The sequence below is a fragment of the Podarcis vaucheri genome, assembly GCF_965113315.1.
Source record: "Podarcis vaucheri genome assembly, chromosome: Z".
Lineage (NCBI taxonomy): Eukaryota > Metazoa > Chordata > Lepidosauria > Squamata > Lacertidae > Podarcis > Podarcis vaucheri.
The window spans coordinates 29137469-29153913 of record NC_138758.1 but is presented as its reverse complement, the minus strand read 5'-3'; the positions used below and the strand labels follow the sequence as shown (position 1 = coordinate 29153913).

Sequence of the window (16445 nt, the reverse complement as noted above, 5' to 3'; positions counted from 1 at the left end):
AACTGTTTTGAAATCTCTTTTTCTTTTTTGTAAAACCACATTGGGGGCAGTTATGGTGGAAGGATGGTCCATAAATACAGCAAGTAAAATAATCATCAATAATGTCTTTCATTATAAAATGTAGCCAGCGCAGTTATTCACTTTTCTGGTAAAATTCAAAAGGATATGGATTGCGGGGTATGTATTTATAAAACAAAGATAACATTCTCTTGAGCAAAATATCCATCTGGGACCAAAAATAATAATAAAAATATGGCAAAATCACTGAAAAGTTATGTCCAGCAAAATTCATTCATGTGACTTATTAGACATCCCAACAACAGCATATCCATATTTATATCTCAAAATTAAGAAGAAATTAAACATTCCACCCCACATTCAAGAATTCATGCATGGTGGATAGGTCTTCTGGCAAGTGACCCAGTTGACAATTAATCAAGGGCAACATGGAGCTAGGCATTTCCCCTTTTAGTGGACTATTTCACAAATGTGGAAACTTTTAGACTGCAACTCTCCATCTCAGTTGGCTGGAGCCGACAGGAATTGCAGCTCAAAACATCTGGAGGGCACTAGGCTGGGGAAGGTTGTCAGGCTATTGCAAGAATGGATGCAGCCAAGAGCTACAGATAGAAAGTACTTTGCTTTGGAAGCAAAGTGGGCTTCAAGAGCACATAATTAATTACACTGGAGCTGGAGAATGTTCAAAGCATGGATGGAAATGGGAGAAGATGGGTAGAGCATGACTCCTTGGGGAGGGAGTATGGAGATATGAGCATGCCTCCTTTGCCCCATCTGTACCAATACTTCTTCAGATTTACTGTTCTCTCAGCCCTCCATCTGCTATGCTTAATTGTGGCAATGCATGCAAGTGCTCTGGTCATTTATATTGACTTATATTTAAGTCAAGTATTATTATTATTATCACATTTCTATTCCACAATGGAGATAAAGATGGTTTACATGGTGTTCCTGGGTGTTCTCCCATCCCGGCACAGACCAAACCCAGACCTGATAAGCGTCCTTTCAACCATGCCTTTTCCCTTGATGTTAATAAGGTCCCACTTCGTTAGAATGGATCTCCTTCATAGTTTTCCATTGCCAAGCAAGGGCTTGATCTCCCACACAGGATGCTTACTGTATCTTTTTAAATTCACATTTCTCTTTTTCCTCCATGGTTCCCAACTATAAACCCATCACCTCAAGACATCATTAGACAAACGCCACAGCAGCATTATGCACTCCAAAGCATTTTAACAGATGTACATATTTTTAACAAGCAACAATCACTCCCCTCATAATCTCCCTCTGCATGCTGAAGATGGAGAAAAGCTATTGGGTGTCAGAAGGCAGAACTGCTCAGCTCAACAGCTACTTTGCTTCTGTCTCCACCCAAAATGAAGGCAGTGCCCAACCTGGCAATAATAGAATAAACGATGCAAGGTGGGGGCTGCAGCCCAAGACAGAAAAAAGGTGGTAAGGAAACATCTAGCTGCCTTATATGAATTTAAATCTCCAGGACCTGATGAGATGCACCCAAGGGTACTAAAGGTGCTTGCACATGTAATCTCAGAACCTCTGGTCTATAACCTTTGAGAATTCTAGGAGAAAAGGTGAGGTCCCTGCAAGCAGGAGGTGAGCAAAAATTTGTCCCCATCTTCAAAAGGGAGAGGAAGAAGTCCCAGATAACTACCAACTAGTGAGCTTATTGATAGAAGGAAAGGTCCTAGAACAGCTTATTAAATAATTGATCTGTGAGCACTTAGAAAAGGAGGATGTGATTATTAAAACCCAGCATGGGTTTCTCAAAAACAAGTCAGGCCCGACAAATATCATTTCTTTATTTGATAAGAGTTACAAGCTGTGAATGTGGTGTATCTTGATTTCAGTAAGGCTCTTGACAAAGTCCCCCATGATATTCTTGTGGCGAAACTGGTAAAATATAGACTGGACAAGGTAACTTTTAAGTGAATTTGTAGCTGGCCGAGTGTCTAAATCCAAAGAGTGCTTACTAGTTATTTGTTGTTATCCTGGAAAACAGGGACAAGTTGAGTATTGTAGGATTCTGTCCTGGGTCCGTTTTTGTTCAATGTCTATCTAAATGAGTTGGGTGAAATAACTGAGGCGATGCTGATCCAAATTGCAGATGACACTAAACTGGGAGGGGTGGCTAATGCTGCTGAAGAAAGAAGGACCAGGATGCAATATGACCTTAACAGATTGGAGAACTGGGCTAAAATGAACAAAATAAATTTCAGTAAGGACATACGTCATCTTCTGCACTTAGGCAGGAATAATCAGCTGCACAAAGATAAGATGGAGGATACCTGGCTTGCCAGTAGTACATGTGAAAAGGATCTGGAGGTCTTAGTAGACCACACGTTTAACATGAGTCTACAGTGTGATGCAGCAGCAAAAAAAGCAAATGCTATTCTAAGCTGCTTCAACAGAATTCTAGTGTCTTGATGAAGAGAAGTAATAGTACCACTTTATTCTGCCTTGGTCCGACCACATCAGCTATGAAAAGCCACCTCACAGGAGGAGAAAGATCTGGAATAACTGAAGATGACACCAGCTCGAAAGAGAACCTGGAAGGAGAACTTTCAAGGGAATTGATGAGAAACCCAGCTTTCGCTGGACTCCAGCTCCCAACAGCCCCAGCCAACATGGCCAGTGGTCAGGGATGACTGGGGATGTAATCCAGCAACATATGAATGCCCACAGGTTTCCTACGTGTTCCAGGGTATGAATACAAAGGGCAGGTGCAATAAAGTTTCTGGGAAGTATCGTGAGGGCCTAATTATATGTTAAGCTGCATTACTCTGATGATGGGCCCCCCTACACCATTGCAAAAAAGAAAGATGAAACAGGAGAAACTTTGCAATAGAGAACAGCAGTTCTTTAATCCTTCTCTTTCCCTGACTTTTCCCATACTGGTTTCATCCCCAACAGGGTTCCAGAGGCAAATGTAGGTAAGAAACACATGAAAGAACAAAAGCAGTGTGGAAAGAGTCCAGGAGAATGGGTACACATTGAATAATGATGCATGGACTGAAGATGCAGGATACGGCAGCCTTGCTGGTCAATGCTTGGATTCCCTGGAAACATAACGCACAACACTGCCCCCAGTTCCACAATGGAAGCAAATTGGGATATAAATGCAATAAATAAGATTAAGACAGGTACCTAAAAAGAAGAGAACTAAAACACCAAGTAGGAACGTCTGATATTTACTGGAGAAAGTTTGGCGTGGAAAGTATCTAGGAGAAAGGAGGATGCTATACAAAACAGAGGTTGGAAAAGGGATATTGATGCAACCTAAAGGTACAATATCCATCACAGATTGCACAGAGAAAGGGAAAGAAGGAACCAGTGAGTTCTGATTTGGCAAAAAAAACCCCAAAAAAACAGCTTTCAGCAAAAGATAGGAAGATGAGGAAAAGGGGGGGGAAATGCAATCTCTTCCACTGTTTCCAGAAATTTGACCTCTACTTTTAGCTTCCTGCTTCACATATCCAGCAAGTCCCACCCAGAAAACAATTAAGTGGAGAAAAGTATGTTAGAAACCCTTTTGTCAGTTATTTATAATTCACTGAACCTCCACATCCAGGCTGCAAACTCCCATTGCAGCTGCGCTCCACACATAAAGCTAATTCAATGAATACATGCATGATCCCCATAGATGACAAATGCACAGACTTGTTTCACACCATTTTCTACACATAAATGTTTTGTACATGAAATAGCCTTGGGATAAGGGGTGATATTGACTATGGGGGGAAGGAAGGTTTACAAGAGCTAGGGCAAAAAGGTGAGAGATATCTTCTTGAAGCAAACTTTCAGAGGTAAAATCTTGGCAAGCCACTTTGATATGAAAGGTGCAGGTGGATGGTATTGCTAGGAAGAAGTAGGTAGAATTTTATTCTCAGCTGCAAAAATGGGAGGATGTAAAGCCAGAAAACAAACACAGAGATGCACACAAAAAAAACATGTTTGATAATCTTCCCTCCTATTTTCAAATGTGTCACTCTTGGGAAGGGAGACCGTTTAAACATTTTAAAAAAAATCAACTTCATCCTTTTGAAATGGATGCTGTCATTCATGAGGCAGTGTGGGACAGGTGTGGGGGACAGGAAGTGGAGGAACAACTATGCACATGTGCTAAGAGCTACACACTTTGGGCTGCACCCAACTAAGTTCCACTCAAAACGTACCCACTGAGATTCAGACATGACTATGATTTCAATGGGTCTACTTAATACCCACCCAACTTAGCTGGATGCACAGTGGTTTCTTTTAAAAAAAGAAAAAGTTGATGCTTCCCTTTAGCGGGTGTCGGGAGGAAGTGGAGAAGAACTCTGCATGTGCTCAAAACACACACGGGACAACAGAATTCGGAGGACGGGGAGTGTTTAAAAGTTGGTCGCCGTAATCCTACAGGGCAGGGCTTTCATTTATTTTATTTGTTTACCCACCTACTTATTGCCCTCTCCAGTTTCTATCCCGGCCAATTTGAGAAGGGGAGGCATGCTTGGAGAGGGAGGGAGAAGGGTGCTGACGGGGGGGGGAGGAGAAGGGGAGCTCCTATGCGGTAGAATCCCCCTGTGAGACAGAGGTGGGATTGGAGCCCATTCTCCACCCCTTACCATGGTACAGACGGAGTTTTCGGACCGTCACCGGTATTACCATCCACCCGCCATGGTGGTTCCCGCCGTCACTAGAGCACCCGCTGAAGCGCTCCGGGCAGCCACGCGTTCTTCGCCCAAATGGCTCCGGCGTCCCTCCCACAAGTCCGAAATATAAGTTCCGGCGTCCCGTTCCCACCCTCCCGCACCTCCTTGTGGGAACAGGAGAAACTCATCCTGCACCTACTTCGCTGCTTGTATTCCGCCTTTCCATTTCCACTCGCGCCTCCGTTTACAGCCGGACTGATTAACTATTAAGCCTAAACCATGGTCCTATATACTGTACAGGGTTGTTTGTTTTTATGTTGTTTCCAACCACGACCGCTGGCCTTGCAGACTAGGGCTGGTGGGAGCTGAAATCCATCGGCACGTGGCGGGCCGCAAGTTCCCTCCTCGTGCTAGGTCCTCGCGGTTTTTAAAGGAAGCGATGTATTCGATTTCCCAGTGCAGCCACGAAGCTCACTGGGTAACCGTGGGCCATTCAGTCTTTCTTTGCCTTCCCTTTACAGGCTGGTTGTTTGTTGTTGGGGGGGGGGGTAAAGAAACCCACTTATATACCCAGTCAAATGGGCGATGTATAAATAATAAAATAATTTGTTATTATTATTAACTTTATCTTGAACCCCTTGGAGGAATGACAGAAGAATAAAAAAAACTGAAGGAACTTTTGCAGTGGATCATTTATGTATGAAGGTTTTCTCTTACATTTCAGCGTACATGGCTTTACAGGTATTTAGGTTGTTCTGCTTAGGCCACTAGCTCCTTTCCTCTTAGCCCCCCAATTCAATCTGGGCTTCCCCCACCCTATTACCTGAGGACATAATCAGCATTCATCCCCCACCTTCACCTCCATGCTCAACAAGTTTCTTCGGCTGCACTGAAATCAATCTGTCCATCTAAGTTTGCTAAGGAATTGCATTGTAGCCTAGGAGTTCAAATGTGTGTGCATCTGCTCAGAGGTAAGCCCCATGGACATTCCTCTGCTGGCTTACTCAGAAGTAAGTCCTTGTTCAGTGGAACTTACTCACAAATAAGATTGCAAAAAGGCCTACAGTATAATGGGGCATATTAGTCTGAAGTATATAAAATTGGGGTTGCAACTGTGCACACGATACATTTCCGCATTGTTTTGGAAGTGGGTCACTTTCATTTCTGCAGGGATCACATTTTCATGAGACAATCCCCTTATGAGTGTCTACTCAGAAACAAATCTCAGAGACACTGTTGGCCAAAATAGAAATGAGCCAAAATGGGGATATACTACCCCCTGCCACCATTCCCCCCCCCCTTTTACCGCTGCCAGAACACCTCCCTCTCTCCAAACTTTGTGAAAGCGGGTACATTTGCTCTTCTCTGCCCCAGGCACAGAGAAGTTGAGGAGAATCTGTGGGTAGGGTGAGCTTCAAGGCGGGGCGGCAAGACCTTTCTGCCCAAATTCAAACTGTTTTTACATGCACTTAAGTAGTGTTGAGAGCAGCTGAGACTCCATGGCCATCACCCCATTTTCCAGGGAGCTTCCATGGAGATAGAGACACAAAGTGAGAAGGTACAAAGAACACGTGGTGGTGGTGAGAAAAGGAGTAACTGGGAAAAGGCCAGATTCAGATTAAGCTCTGCCTCTCCTCACAGACTCTCCCCTTTCTCAATCAGCTTCCCCTTCTCTCTGCCTCCTATTCCTTTCCTCTATGTCAGTGCCAGCAAGAAGGAACTGTCTCCAACCACTACAAGGCCACCAGAATCTCAGGGATATGCAACAGCAAGGTGAAGTGGGGGTATCTGCAAATCCTGTTATGTTCTGGTCCACCAGAACATAACAGGGGTGATGACGACAAAGTGTTTCTCCCCTTCATCCTGCCGCCACCTCGGCCAAGAGAAGAAAACCTCAGGGATGGGAGTGGGGAATGAACAGGGATGAGCATAGATGGGACAAGCTATGAGGGGACAGGGAGTGGGGTTGTGGAAACGGCAAGGGGGTGGGAGAACGGGCTGTGCAAACTCCACAGATGGATACAGTAATGCTTCTGAAAACCAGCTACAAGAAACCACGGAGGGTGGGGTGCTCTTGTGCCCTGCTTAGGGTATCTGGTTGGCCACTGTGAGAACAGGATGCTGGACCAGATGTACCAATGGCCTGATCCAGCAGGCTCTTATATTCTTATCTAGGAGGGGAGGGGAGGGTTTCGGGGGTAAGCTGTAAGGGGAGGGCTTTGGGGCGAGGTGTACAGGGAGGGGGTTAGCAAAGGTTATGGGGCTTGGGGAGTGTGGCAGGAAGGCAGGGTTGGTGAGCAATGTGAGCAGGGGTGGCAGGCCCTACTGAGTTTTTAACAGACACAGCACCAGATATCCCCCACTTTCTCTTTGACACCTAATCCTAGCCACGTTGATATGGAAGATCAACTTAGATGCCTTCAAAATGGAGGATATGATGATCAATGGCTACTAGCCACAATGGGTATGGTGTACCTCCACTTTTGGAGTCAATATACCTCCGACTACCAGTTGCTGGGGAATCACAGGTGCGGAGTGTGATGTTATCCTCTGGTCCTGCTTGTGTGTTTCCCATGAGCACCTGGTTGGCCACTATGAGAACAGGTTGCTGGACTAGATGGGACATGGACATGATCCAACAGGGGGCTGTTCATGTGCTTCAGAGAGTCTCATTGATTGCAGTGAGTCGGGATTCCTAATAGCATTGCTGCCTTTCTTTAAATATCTGCATTGGTGGAAGGGGGTGGCAGCTGTGGGAGAAGTTTTTCTAGTTGTGTTTGCAGAGCATTTCATCATCATTAGAGTCTGTGTTGCTTTTGGCTGTGGATTTAAAAATGTGTTTTTAGTTATATTTTGCTTGGCACCCAGGCAGCCTCAAGCAACAATAGAACTCCAAAAATAACATTTTATACTGCTTTACACTTGAGGCTCTCAGTGTATTTTTAACAATTGCAATTAAATTGCACTGGAACAAGACTATTGTATTTGCAGAACAGAGCTGCACAGAGGCACAAGCAGGAGAACAGAGAGGCTAAAGGGATTTCTGTTAATCATGTCAGCAAGAACTAGGAGCGGAAATGTTAATCTCTCAGGCCTATCCACGCTTACCTTTCCTCTGCTCTTTCTAGGCACGGTCCACATTTAAAAGCTCCATGTCTGAGTGCTTTTGTTTTTGTATTGTTTTGTTTACCCCACAGCTTTCCCCACAAAAAGCTGCTCTTAAAAGCTCAATTGGAGCAAACAGCAATCCACGGAAAACCCAAATTGCTGTTTGGTTTCACTTCAGTTTAAAGTGTATATTTCCACAGGGAAAGCTGGAGAGGAACTCACATTTGAGCACAGAGGATTAAAGTGTGGTAAGAGTGAGGCAAAAGGTAAATGTGGATAAGTTCATCTTTGTATTCCAGCCACAGGCAATCTGCTTTTCTACTCATTAACAACTAATACTTGGAACACCCTCTTCAGTTCTATATTGTAGCTCTATCTGGGCATTATAACTCTGCTTAAATAATATGTGTCAGGGAAATGGGGGCAGACACCACCCCCACCATTCATGCATGTATGTCCTGCCCACTGAGCAAATACATCTGAAGGTGGGGGATATAAGACTGGAATTAAATGGAAATTGGAGTTGGTATCACAAGCGAGCACAGTTGGGCATCTGTGGATGATTGCTCCTCAGCAGGGGGCCTACTAACAATAAGTCCCTTGACCTGCTGCCGTGAAGCAGGTCACTTCTGTGGAAATTTGATTAGATGCACGCAAAATGACCACAGTGGCAATAATTCATGATATCACAATCGTTTTAGAATTGCTGAATAAAAGTGGCACCGTACATTTGAGCCAGCCTACTCCAGCCTGATGCCCTCTATTTTATGCTGTTGGACTCCAGCTCCCATCAGCATGCAACAATCAGAGGTGATAGGAGTTGCAATCCAACAGCATTTGAATGGTATTGGGTTGAGGAAAGTTCATCTAAGCTCTAACTGAATTGTGAGACTGTGATATTTCCATTTTATTGCCATTTAACTCCATTGTCTACATCCCCCCATACCCTACATTCATGTGTGCATAATATATCAGAAAACTGCAGATCATAGCGCAACACGAGTTTTAATACACAGCCATCATAAAATGTGCTAGTTTTTAATGTGCCACAAGACTCTTAGTTGTGTTTTTGAGTTTTCTGCAAGCACAGAGGCTACCAGTCTCACAAGTTTAATAACCTTTGGTTAAATAACCTTTGAACCTTCCATTTTCCAAAAAAGACTTTTAAGGGATATTTTTATCCCAATGTGTTGCTACTAGAAATTGTTTTATATCTGATTTTATTGTAAAATCACTTTAGGGTGTTTTATGAGAAGCAATTCATAACTGAATTGAATTGAAATCTAATACTAATACTAATGACAAAAAAACTCCCTTCCATCAGGGTATTTCCTATGTTCTTTCAAACATTCCAAACTTGTTACTTGTTTACAATCCTACCACTTAATCAGGGAATGTTCTTTTTTTGGTTTTCACTCTGTGGCTGAAGCCTTAGACGATTCAATTCGATTTGATTTACTTTGTATTTAATAATATTTATGTATTACTTGCTATTAGCAAAGTAATCTCAAAGCAGTTTACAGATATGAGAATTAAAATACATAAAAACAAGTCCAGTTTATAAACAAACAAACAAAACCCCTGAATATCACAGATATCAAAAATTATATAGGGCAATGGGATCAGTACTGATACTTTATCCCTCCTGGGCCAGCAGCTGTGTTACTGAAGCTGCACTCTGCACTTGGGGGGTGTATGTGTGAAGGCTCCAAGCACTCACTAGCTCTTCTCAAAAGAGGCTACTTGCAGACCTTTTTGCTACCGGTGCAACTCCCACTATACATTCCTACTGCCCAGGAATAGTCAATGTAGTGCATTCCCCCCCCCCCCAAATATTGTTTGATTCCAACTCCTATCAGTCCGAGCCAGCATGCCCAATGGTCAGTGGTGATAGGAGATGCAGCCAAACAACATCTAGAGGGCACCTCATTGCCTACCCCTGCTCTATCCTCTGGGTTGGTAACTGGGGAAGCAAAATTGTAGCCAACTGAGTCTTAACTCAGAGTAGATCTAAGAAAATTAAGTCAGTCGTGTTCATTAATTTCAGTGGCTTGACTCTGGGTATGACTAACACTCAATACAGCTAAGCACAGGAGAGAATCTCAGTTCACATTTAAACCGAACCTGTCTAATTCACACTTGCTGAAACAAAATACAAACCCATGTGCAGCTGTCCTTCAATAATGCACACTGTATTTTGAAATGCAATGCTCCAGCCCAGTAATGTGTAGAACAACACATGTATTAGGTCAGAGAATATATAGAAATACATGCATTGTTCAAAATAACATACAAAAAATGTAGCATGTTAGACAAAATAGCTTTGCAAAAATGTGTATATTATTTATTGATTTATTTGCAGTGCCAGCCCGGTTTACGAAACAGAGAAAATAATAAAATCATTGCTAAAAAATTGTTTACAACCATAACTTAAAACATACAGAAAGCTAATACCACAATAGAGCAGACTAAACTAAATTATACAAACCTTCTAACCATCTGGACAGGCTTGTCTAAATAAGAATGACTTCAGCAGGCATGGAAAAGAATATAATAACAGTGCCTGCCTGCTATCCATAGGCAGGGAGTCACAAAGTGCCGTTGCTGCCACAGTAAAAAATTGAGTTTTGTGGCACCTGTAGTAGTGCCAATTCTGCAGATTGAAGCAGTCAAGTGGGCACATATGGGGTAAGGCGATCTCATAGTAAACTGGTCCCAAGTTGTTACACTTTTTCCTCTACTAATAGTAACACCTTGAACTTGGCCTGGTGGCAGATTGGCAAGCATCACAGGTCTCTGAACACAGCTGTTACATACTGACAAGGTCTCACTCCTGTCAGCAATCGCACTGCGACAAAACTGCATATGAAATTGCATATCTTTTTGGAGAAAATTGTACTAAAAAGCGGTTGAATTTTCATGAGGGGGTTTTGTATTTATTTTTTAAATTGCAAAATGATATGTAAATGTGCAAAACTAAACTCAAGATTGGGAAAAATAAGACATTTAAAATGACAAATTCACCCATCCTTTGCTACCTACAGTCCCTTAAGGGGACCTGACCACTCAGAGTCCACTCATGGCCAATATCTATTTCCGATTACTGATCGTGCTGATGAACCCATTAAAATTTATAGCCTCAGTGGGTGCCTCCATCCAACATGGAAGCATTGTTCCAGAGCTCCCTCCCTCAGTGTTTGTGGTTTTGCTTATTTAACAGAAGTTTCTGCAGCACAAAACGAAGCCCCTCAGAACCCAGTGGCAAGACATCAAAGCGGATTTTATTTTCTTCTCCCTATCCCCACCCCACCCAAAATGTTATTCCTGATATAATCTCCTCCTGCTTAGTTCCAAGTTTCAACCAGTAAAATGGTCAGCAAAGAAAAAGAATGAGTGAAAATGGCAGAAAATGAGTGCAGTTTACTGTGAGGCCCGGACTTTATGTCCCAAGTAATGGAATGTCATGTTTTGACTTCTGATTGGCTGAGGAATGCAGGAGTCAGTTTTCACTGGGGATGATCAAAACGTTCCCCTCTGCCTGTCGGAGCACAATCTTTTGCGGGGAGAGGGGACTGGCGGCTGCTCTATTTTTCCTCCTCCAAAATGCTGCTTCAATGAAACTGCCGGGAGATTCCATTGTCAGGGTGGCACAAGAGAAGAGAGAGGCAAGGGGGAATTGTGCTTTTTGCTCAGATCTCTTCCTACCCCATCAGCAGAGCTCATCAGGTCTCCTCTACTGGCATGCCCTTCCTACCTAGGAATACTATGTCACATTACTCCACAAATTTCCTATTACTTCCCATCCCTGAACATCCTGTCCAGGACTGCGCAGCCAACAAAGTCATCAAGCTCGTTGTGTTGGGTGGCAGCGGCGTTGGCAAAACGGGTAAGTCTTCAGAAGTTGCTGTGGAGGCAGCCTGGTCTTTTCTTTCTCCCCCCCCTCCCCTCCCTCCCTCCCTCTCCTCTCTCCACATCTGCAATCTGATTTTATGTTAATATTTGATAGAAATAATGATCCGATGTTTATCTTGCAGAATGTAAAGGTTAACCAGATCAGATTCCCACCCCCACCCCCATGCCACTATGAAATATAATGCCTGGAGATTTTCAGGCAGATGAATTGAGGGGGGGAAGGTCAAGGTTCGTTGGCACTGGCCTACACTAGCAAATTTTGTATTTTGTTGCATGGGGTTTCACCAGAAGCTTATCAAGGTCTCATCAATGAGAGGATCCACCATGGTAGAGAAACTTTCTTGAAAGAGGGCTGGGCTACTGCTGCCAGGCTTTCCCGGCAGCAAGGAGTTTGGGGTGTTCTAGATTACTCTGTCAGTTCACATGGTGAGCCTAGGGTCAGCTGGGAGGGTCCTTGGGCAAGACATCTTCCAGGGGCCCCTCTCCTTCCTGACACCATTCCTTCACTGTAGCAGTGTTAGAGGGCCCCCTTCCTGCAGAGTGCAGATGCCCAACTGTGCTGTCTTGTGATACCAGCCCCAAGTGAGATGCATCTGGTCTGGCTCCTCCAGTGTTTTGCATGAAATGAATGTATGGAAGAGGGAGAGGAAGCTGTCTTATACCGGGTCAGACTAGTTGCCCATCTAGCCCAGTACTGTCAGCAGCTCTCAAGAGTGTCACCTGGTGGAAGGATTTCTCCATCACCTGCTTTAAAGAGGAGATGCCAGGACTTGAACCTGGGACCCTCTAGCATGTGCTCTACTGTTGCACTGCATCCCTAGTTGAATATATGGCCCCCTTGCTCAGAGTGAGAACTAGCGATCTTTTGCTCCACAAGTAAAGGGGATGGGCAGAAATTAGATTCACTTTACATTTAAAGGTGAACCTACCTAATTTGTACTTTCTGGAACAAGAGACCTTAAACACAGCCACCCTTCAAAATTCGCTCTTCTCTAAATTTTACAGTGCAGTTCTCCATCCAAAATGCATATATCTGGGTAAAGCATGCATAAAAATGCATATATTAGGGGGGAAATCATACAAAAATATATTAAGGGAAATTTATTGGGGAAATGTGTAATAGACAGATACAAGTGTGTCTATCAGGAGAGATTCACATTAAAAAGCAACAAACAAACAAACAAATATGACTTGAAACCAGAACATGGTGTGGCACTGTAAAAACGGGAAAAATGAGAAAATCTGAAATGGACTTACCTGACCATCCCTACCTACCACCAATAAGCCACCCACCCTTGAATAGGCCCTAAAATGCTCTGCAATACGCTGGGATTTCTGTACAGAGGAGTGAAAGCAGGAAAAGCCCCCCACTCCACCCCGCTGCTCCCATGAATTTGGAATGCTATCTGATTGGTTATCTGAAAGCAGAACTGGGTGCCAAGTGCCTCAGTTATTAAACTGTGCTTTGGACCCTGCCCCACAAAACAGGAAAGAGGGTCATGAGCCGGGCATTGGGGAATGACGTTCTGTTGGTGGAAGACAAGGAGCTATTGGGAATCTGCTCTCAAATCCAACAGGAGATGCATGAAACACTTTTCAGAGAGTGGGTTGCCAGGGAAGACAGTAGGGGAGGCGTGAAAAGAGCAAACAAAAATTATCATGGCTGGAGCAATTCTGCAGGGCTCTTATGTCCTTATGGTATAGCAGTCATATTACAATAATATTTCATATCCATGGATTCTCCCATGTGGTGGAGGGATGCTCTTCAGGTCTGCCACTCATTGCAGACAATTCAGGGAGACACCCTAGGTTGTTGCTGCACAAGTCATTGGGCCTCATCTTCTGCCTGAAAACCACTGAAGATGGAATTACACTTTACCCTAGCAAAGGTGAGCTCCCAAACCTACATTGACCGTGACATTGCCAACTTGGTGCCCTTCAGAAGTTTTGGGCTGCAACTCCCATTCACCCTACGGAGCATGCCTGTTGTTTGCAAAATTCCGCCTTCACCAGCCTGGTTCCTTCTTGAGGTTTGTTTTCCAATTCTGGCTGATATGGAGTTGGTGTACAAAACAAAAGACAGTGTTAGGGAGCGCTGTGTTTGGGTGGCAGCATTGAGTAGTTCCACCTTTAGCTAGCTCATTGCATCAAAAAAGGTTGCATAAAAACAATGGGTATCTGCTGTTGCTTTTCCGTCCTGTGGTAAGCAATAGATGTGAAGTGTGTGTGCATGTCACATGGTTCATTTCCTCATAATAATAAGTTAGGTTGAAAGGCGCTATGGGAATTCCACTTAACATAAGGGAGACAGTGGTGGAAAACTTAGTGTCCCAGACTCCCAAATGCAGGAACGTGAGAAAGCCATGAAAAAGACGATAAATGTGAATGTGAAAACAAATAGATGGGAGTTTTATAGCAGACATATAGCCTTAAAAGCAGCTAGCAGAATGATGTCCTTGGCTGCCAGCCTGTTTACATGTCTATGAGAGTAACTCCCGTTGAACTTATGAGTGGGTTTGCATTACAATGCATATGGGTTAGTTTTGTAAGAATGTGCTCTGTTTTGAATACAGTTAAGCTTAAATCTGAAAGTTCACGCTGTGATTGCTTTTTCCTTTGTAGATTAATTATGTGACTTTTCGTCTGGGTTAATATATCCATTTCCATGCTACACTCTGTAAATACACTTAGGGACTTAGGCTGTCTCTCTAGAAGAACTTCACGGGGGAGAGGGGGGAATCAGAAAGAGGGACTAATACTTCATGAACAATTCCCCTCAGTCGTGAATGGCTTAATCTGCTGCATACATGTAATGCAGTCACCAGGCCAAGCCAAATTGTTAGCCACAAATAATTTATTACATTGCTACATGGAAATTGTACTAATGGGGGCAGGAGTTGATGGCCTAAGAGTCATTTTTCTGTGACAATATATGGAACCCTGAAGAGTGTGGGGTATTACTTTTCAAGTTTCTAGCTCTCATGATATTGGCAGCATCTTAGAAAATGTGTTTGCAGTGAGTGATAAGAAAACCAGAGACAAATACTGTGATTTTTAAAGAGTCATGTCAAATATTTTTGAAGGCCACTTCACACATTAAGCATTTTTAGGGGTTACCCTTGAAAGCATAATTGTTATCCTGAGTGAGACCATCAAGCTCAATATCACCTACACTGGCTGGCAGTGATTCTCCAAGGTTTCAGAAAGTCACTGGGGCCTCTCACAGCCGTTCCTGAATATAGGCAGTGACCATTTTGTGTACGTTCGATTGATGCATGGCTGCCAACACATGGGTTGCTTTGGGCTTCAGGGGCAGGGCAGGCTTATATGCAACTGCTGATGTGCTTAATGACCTGGAAGTCACCCTCTACACAGAGAGTTGCCTGCATGCTCTTTCTGGGACCTTTTGCATGCAAAACATGTGCTCTACCGTTAAACTGTGGCCTTCCCAACAAAGGAAGCTTTTCTTATACTAGGTCAGAATATTGGCTTATTTAGCTCAGTACTGTCTAAATTGCCTCTAAGGTTTCAGGCAGGTGTCTTTCCTACCTGCTAGAGTTTGAACCTTTTGCATGGAAAGCAGAACTACATCTCTTCCCTGAACATGACCAAGACATTCTCAAACGCAAATGTTACTCAAAAACACACATAGGTGTGTCTGAGTAGTATTCCCATTTGATTGCAAACCTGTTGGGAAACCAAGGTTTGCTGCTGTGTAATGCATAAAATGGCCCTGGGAGAGGAGACCCAATGCAGTTTTGTTTTGGGGCAGACACTTTGAGAATGAGAATATTAACTTATTTATTAGTAGTATTATTTATTAAATTTGTATACCGCCCTATACTGGTAGATCTCAGAGCAGTTCACAACATAAAATCACAATATAAAAAACACAATATTAAGTAATAAAAACCAAAAAACAACCCAATAATCCCACCACCACCATAGCTGGTGGAATTGGATTAGGATCAGTGTAATATTTTCAAACCATCTTGCCCAGGTGAGCAATCTGGCTGCTGAATACTGCTCTAGCTTCAGAGGCAGCCCTAGTATAACACATTGCAGTAATCTTAATAAATAAATAAATAAATAAATAAATACAAATGTGATGCCTGTTATGGTCACAAAACTTTGGTGCATACTGAGGAGTGGTTCTTGATTACATTGCACATGTCTGGAGCAATGGTCTTTCATTGCTAAACATGTTCCCATCTAGCACTATTGCCAATGAAATGTGTGTAGCACATGGAATGAAAGCAGGTGTTTAATTACCACTCTGAGCCTGCGGCTGGAGTTTCTGACATTTTCTAACTCTGACTAAAAAGCGGCATTTTTTTCCTTGTTTTGCAGCCCTAATTGTACGCTTCCTCACCAAGAGATTTATTGGAGACTATGAGGCCAATACCGGTACGTCTAACCTTCTAACGCTACATCATTAAAACTAATGTATTTGTGTCTAACTGTCCTGGGGACAGAACGAAGGGTCATGTGGTCAAAATATACAGGTCGAGTCAGGTGAATGGATTGCTATTCCTCTTATGGTTGGAAAATAAATATTTTAATTTGCCATGTGGCATAGTTGTTGTTGTTGTTTGCATAGGTCACCCAGCCAAAGGATTTGGGGCTGCTCCGAGTTTGAATACCTGGCTCCTTCGGTCCCTCACTCGATGGATTGAATAGGCTAATTGCTGGGTTCATGTTCTTATGTTTATAAACCAGCCTCCCCTAGCCTGATACCCTTGAGATCCTGCAAAC

The 16445-nt window shown here is 43.3% G+C and overlaps 2 protein-coding genes across 3 annotated transcripts in view; one reads left to right on the top strand and one right to left on the bottom strand.

Moving 5' to 3' along the window:
* Positions 1–4755, bottom strand: part of LOC309523964 (ubiquitin carboxyl-terminal hydrolase 12-like) — a 56208-nt gene extending 51453 nt beyond the window's left edge. The window contains exon 1 of the mRNA XM_082208276.1: positions 4644–4755. Coding sequence (XP_082064402.1) covers positions 4644–4646 — 3 coding nt within the window. The 5' untranslated portion in view covers positions 4647–4755. The remainder of the gene's footprint in view (positions 1–4643) is intronic.
* Positions 4756–11230: 6475 nt separating this feature from the next.
* LOC309523972 (ras-like protein family member 11A-like) overlaps positions 11231–16445 on the top strand; it is a 212123-nt gene continuing 206908 nt past the window's right edge. For both annotated transcript variants that reach the window (XR_014215700.1, XM_082208288.1), the window contains exons 1-2: positions 11231–11664; positions 16041–16097. Coding sequence is in view for 1 of the 2 variants with exons in the window: in XM_082208288.1 (XP_082064414.1) it covers positions 11520–11664; positions 16041–16097 (202 nt within the window). In the remaining variant the exon portion in view is untranslated. The remainder of the gene's footprint in view (positions 11665–16040; positions 16098–16445) is intronic.